This window comes from Ictalurus furcatus, chromosome 11, assembly GCF_023375685.1.
Source record: "Ictalurus furcatus strain D&B chromosome 11, Billie_1.0, whole genome shotgun sequence".
Classification (NCBI taxonomy): domain Eukaryota; kingdom Metazoa; phylum Chordata; class Actinopteri; order Siluriformes; family Ictaluridae; genus Ictalurus; species Ictalurus furcatus.
This window is the reverse complement of record NC_071265.1, coordinates 7,142,788-7,148,787: the sequence shown is the minus strand read 5'-3', so window position 1 is coordinate 7,148,787 and position 6,000 is coordinate 7,142,788. Positions and strand designations below refer to the sequence as shown.

Here is a 6,000-nt window from a genome sequence, read left to right as displayed (position 1 = left end):
CTCAGTGTCCTGCTAATGCTAGGCTAGGTGCAAAGTAAGAGAAAGAGATAGAATGGGTTTGGCCAAATCTTTTATAGGCATCCACGCAATGCTAGAAACCGGGAAGTGTCTGGAAATTCCATCTGTTGTTGCCCAATCAATGCAAACACAATAAATGTTAGTCCAGGCATAGTGTGCCAACAGCTGAGAAAGTCCTTCCAGGCTTCTAGTTGAGAGACAAAGTAAACTCGTGATATGAGTGTACAGTTTACAACAATTTTACATCAAGATATTGTAATTGTTTATGCCTCTTTACATTTCTGGAACAGAAGCAGTGCTGGTTACGGTAATAAATGATCTACTGCTGGCCCTTTGCTTGTATTACTTAATCTCTTTTAATACAATATTCTTCTAGATGGACTAGAAACTGTTGTTGGAGTTGGAGGAATGACTCTTTCCTGGTTTATACACTATCTTATCTGACGAATTGCTATCAATTTGTAAATGTAAATAGTGACTTCTCTATGCATACAAAAGTAAAGTGTGGTGTTCCACAAGCCTCTGTCATAGGCCCACTCCTTTTTTTTCCCCTACATGCTACCTCAGGGAATAATTATTCATAAACCAGTTCATTAGCAGTGAAAGACCTTGGTGTGATTATTGATGTCAGTCTTGTAGATCATATAACTAGGACAGCTGTTTTCAACTCAGAAAAAAAGACAAACCAAACAATTTGACATGCATACTTTTATTACTGTCTTTTATATTCTAAATTCAAATTTTAAATGTTTTACTTACCCCTAGGATTTGTTGGGGGGGGGGGGGTATTTTATTTTTTTTTCTTGTGAGTGTACAGTTTCCTTGAGTACTATGAAAGGCTCTTATTTTTAGAAACATGATTAAGAAATATTATTTTGGTCAATGAGGCAGGAAAACTAGTTTATGGTTTTTTTTTGTTTTTTTTTGCCTCTAGTGTCAACTAATGCGTTGCTGTCTACACTACATTGCCTCCCAGTAAAAAAAAAACAAAAAAACAAAAAAACAAAGACAAAAACAGATCTAATTTATTAATGACCTATGAACCACTGAATGGTCACAGGACCTGAGCAAACTTTTGGTCTATTATGATCTTCTAACCCTGCTTCTATCAGAAGGTACAGGTTCTTTATCTGTATCTAGAATAATGAAAGGGACCAAACCTTTTCCTTAAACCCCTAGACAATAGAAAAGCTTTCCAATTAGCGTTCAGGACTCAGACACAGTCTCAGTCTTTAAGTTTAGGTTTTGATTAGTCAGGCATTTTGTTAAATAGCTTTTCTCTTAGTTAAAGGTGCAGAACATGTGATTCATGGGTATAGAGAGGTTTTGTAAACTCGCATTTTGTAACCTTGTCCAATGTCTATTATTGAAAATGTTATACAAATAAAGTTGAATTGAATGAAATAAAACTGGGAAACGCAGAACCCTTGTGAGTATTTATTTTGAATGGCACACAATCAACCTGCATAATTAATTAAGTCTATACATTTTATGCTATCATTTTATCACGTTTTTCCTTTTTGTATAGAATAAAATGTGTATTAGTGCCATCCAGGGGTTACATTTGGATTTAGGAGGTGGTAAAATCCTACTTCCTTCATGGGGGCCAATGGAATTAATACATCCCTGTCTAATCTATTTGGGTTAATTAAATGTTTCATTCTTAAGGAAAAAAAATCCACTCTGAATGACTTATTAATCTTTATAATTAAGATATAATCTTAAATTCCACGCAATGATTATTTTTTAATGAAATTCTGACTTGACATTTTAAAGTTTAAACTTTTTTCCTTGACACTTTCCTACATTACCCACAATGCTGTTAAAAGTGGTTTTCAACAGGTTTTTTTTTTTTTTTTTTTGCTAAGTGGTTTGGCATACGGTCTCTTTCCAAATTATTTTAACATCATGATAAATCCTGACAATGAATGGGAAAATCATTATCATTATCAGAATTATATATATATATATAAATATATTAAATATATATAATATAATAATGTATTAGATATTTTAATTTAGAATTTTGGCTTGTGTTTATTTAAAAGGTCGATTAATACAGTTATACCGTGCGACCGTGATAATTTTGGACAAGGTGATCATACCGTCAACACCTCTCACAGGGACGCGCTCATGCTGCCGTGACTCCGCCCACTCTCCCTGACGTCACCTATTCAAATGAATATTGGAGCGGCGGCGAGTCCGGCGAGGTGAAGCACAGTGGAGGAGGAACTGAAGGAAACTGGGAGCTGGGCTGTGTTTTTCCCTTTCATATGAGCGCAGAGTCTCCAGCGTGAAGAATGCGGACAGGACTAGGCAAACTACTGCTTTTACACGTGTTCCTCATGGAGACTTTTTATACTAAAGGTGGGTCTTTAAAGCGGAAATTAACCTGTCATCATGCTGAGTGTTAGAGAGAGAGAGAGAGAGAGAGAGAGAGAGAGAGAGCGCAAATAGGATAAGCAGAGGAGCAATACAGCTCCTGCTTCCTTATTGCTTTTATTACAAATGTCTAAAAGACATAATAATGTTCTCTTTCGGTTCAGCGGTGTTGTTTTGCTGTCAGAATGAATGAATGAATGAATGAAGTAAACAAATAAAGCCGACGTGAGCTGTCACTGTTGTGCGCTCACGTGCTGCACGCTCGCGCTTCCTGTAATAAACGCGTGTATTAGGTTTCCTCTGTGTAACTGTGTAACTGGAGCCTCTTAGATACTGAGGTAACTGTGTTTTGTTTTTATTCTTCCTTTTTTTTTTTTGGAAATGGTGGTTTTCTTTCCAGGGAGTGAGACAGCTTGTGAAACGGGACAGTTCCGGTGTAGAAACGGCAGGTGTATTCCCACACCGTGGAGATGCGACGACGACGACGACTGCTCCGACAACAGCGACGAGGAGCACTGCTGTGAGTGAGAGACTTCACCGACTCTGGGTTGCCAAATTGATTTGTTTCCCCTCGTTGCTCAAGGCATTATATTTACATAATTTTATTTCCTGTATATCCATGGTTCTCAAACTGGGGTCCAGAGACCTCCAGGGGCCCTTAAATTATATCCAAGAGAGTCAGGGATTTATTATTATTATTATTATTATTATTATTATTATTATTAATTAATTTATTTTTGTTAGAAGAAATTCAGATAAATATAGTTGTCACTTATTTATTTATCATTGTTATATCACACCTCCCTTCTTTTCTTTTCCTCTCATATTGCATCACCAACAAACTACATAGCCAGAAGGGAGTCATCATAGCCTTGTCTACAAAAACCATTATTTCATTTCATGGTCAGGGGAAAAAAAAAGTTGTAAATTAAGACAAAAGGAGAAAACCATACCAAAAAAAAGGTAACCAGGTAAAAAAAAAAAAAAAAAAGATATAATATTGTAATATTGTCAAAGTTTGAATTAAGGCAAGACGAGGCACATTTATTTCTATAGCACATTTCATACACAAAGGCAATTCAAAGTGCTTTAGATAAGTACAATCAAAATGAAGACAAAGAGCATTAAAGGATCAAAGAGAAATATAAAAATGTAAACAACAAAGAAAAGTTCAAATTAAAGTACACAAGGCAATAAATTAGAAAATAAGAGTTTAAGAATTTAAAGCTGGATCAAAACATGATGAAAAACAACCAATTTTATGAGAAGAAAATGAAATAGAAATGACTTTAAGCACGTGATCTACGGATACTTTTGGTTCTGTGATTCCAGTTAAGTAATGTAGTCCTTTTGCCAATAGTGCTATTAATATAAAGATTTAAGATGCTCAGGCATTGCTAATGTGGAGATGTCACTGAGTAATGCTAAATTGGGACATCTTGTCTGGTTCGATCGCTCGCCCATGAACTATGACCAGAATTTCTGTATGTAAGAACAGAGCCAGAACGCATGAAAATAATCATCTGTTCAGGCTGGACAGTGTGACTGAATCTCATTTGGTGCAGTTTATGGCTGTTCTTTGTATGTTAGTTTTGTGCAGAACTTTACATTGTATTAATTGGAGTATTGATTTAGATTTTTTAAAGTGGTGGAAATCACAACCTACCATTAGCAATATTATTATAGTTATTACTAGGGATGTATCAATAGCATTGTTTCAGACTGAGTTCAAGTGCATTTTTCTGGTGCTTGTCAATACGGATACTAATACAGAAATGAGTAACCTACTTATAAACGCTGTATCAAGGCATCAGTCGGTCCACGCCAGATGTGTATCATCTGTGTTTCTGCACGAGCCACTGGCAGGAGAAAGAGCAACAGCGCACTTTGATTTAAATCCATTTTGAAATTTGATTTTCACGTATTAGTAGGTGAATTTACTTTTTTTGTTTTGTTTTGTTTTGAAGGACATATCAACTGTTTAATGTTTAATCATTAATGTAATACGGTTAGTTTGAGAGAATCCCCACCAACTAGTCTGTTTGGCTTTGTCTCGTGAATTGAAAGAGTTTAATCCAAACCGTAATTACTCTCAAACAAGTACTCCTATAAATAAAAATCAGCATGGAGCTAATGAGAATTTTGCTAAATGATGTGTTCTGTGAGGGGAAAGTTCAGAAATTGAAACCCTCTAAGGCTCCAATAAATAGCCAGTATATTATTGAACACACTTTAGTTAATGAGTTTAATATTTAACAGTAATATTTTAGTTAATGTTCATAATATTCATTTGTACTGAAGGAGTCTGTCAAACGTTTTTGCCCCCACATATAATTGGGTCCCTAGCTGTAATCCAAAAAAAAAAAAAAAAAAAAACCCTCGAGAACCTCTGATGTATATAATAGTGTGTGGGAGCATTACAGTGAATTGACTGGGCTGTGGGGTAGGGAACTACAATCTGGCAACCCATCCAGGTGTACACTGTACAATTTGAGCCTGTTTTTAAATCAGATTTCGTAGCCCCTGATTAATTTTCAGAATTGGCCTGAAAAGCAGCCGACCTCCAATTCTCTCTGCACTTTATACAAGTTGTACACTTGGAGGAGAAGATGAAAAAAGGCCACACCTATCACCATTAGGAGTGTTTTTGGTTCTGGGTAAATCTCTTCATCTAGCGAACATTCCACAATGTGTCCATAATAGTCATGCACACATGTTGAATGTCAGTTGGACTGTTTATTGTTATGTAGTATGAGTTTATAACTGATGATAATGATCCAGTTGCACAGTGTCAGCTGTCACCAAAGACCCACAGATTCATACAGATTCATACATGTACAGTGTTTCAAGTTTAAAGTCGAGTCTGGACCATGCGAGATTATACCAGGGGTCAAAATTTCAGATTTTCCAGGAAGTGGTGCTCGGAAGTAGGAGTGGGCGTCATTTTCTGATGGTGTTTATGGCTGGAAGGCCAGAGGTCATGTGGTCATGTGGTAGAAGGACTAGAAGAACTCTTTATAATACATACGTGTTAAATGTTGAGCGATATATTTAAAACGTTTTTTTTTCAAAATTTATTTAGCATGTGCTGTTTCTAAGCAGTTCTGTTTGCCTAGTTTCCTTCAGCTTTCTTTACTGTAGATGAGACACAGAACTGATGTTTTTTTAACACTCGTTAAAGGTGCAGTGAGTAATGTTCCAAAGTGTTTCTAATCCTGTGAAAACGACGTAATTTCTCAAATATACCAGGATCGACAATATTGCCATGCGATGGATTAGGCGAGTTTCTTCGTTTCAGGTGTTTGTTTATAGCTCTTGCGTAGTTCTGCTTCTTTCACCGTAAAAGACAACTGACGATGCATACAAAGTGGCCGGGGCGTCAGTGGTTACAATGCGGTTGCGATGCGTGCTGGAGACGGCAAAGGGCTGCTACTTTAATACTGTTAGGAAAAGTGAGAAAAGAGTTTTCATGTGCAGCCTCTAAGCAGAATCCAAGAAGTTAAAGGGTGCAGGCGGAACAGCGGGCATTAATTATGACTGGCATTACTGCGTGTAGTTTGATTGTCCACTGGCACTGTGTCTCGCGTCAAGCCAGCAGCC

At 36.6% G+C, this 6,000-nt stretch overlaps 1 protein-coding gene across 3 annotated transcripts in view; it reads left to right on the top strand.

Moving 5' to 3' along the window:
* Positions 1–1,336: 1,336 nt before the first annotated feature.
* lrp8 (low density lipoprotein receptor-related protein 8, apolipoprotein e receptor) overlaps positions 1,337–6,000 on the top strand; it is a 199,673-nt gene continuing 195,009 nt past the window's right edge. For all 3 annotated transcript variants that reach the window (XM_053636574.1, XM_053636573.1, XM_053636572.1), the window contains exons 1-2: positions 1,337–2,385; positions 2,801–2,920. In XM_053636574.1, the coding sequence (XP_053492549.1) occupies positions 2,319–2,385; positions 2,801–2,920 (187 nt within the window). In that variant the 5' untranslated portion in view covers positions 1,337–2,318. The remainder of the gene's footprint in view (positions 2,386–2,800; positions 2,921–6,000) is intronic.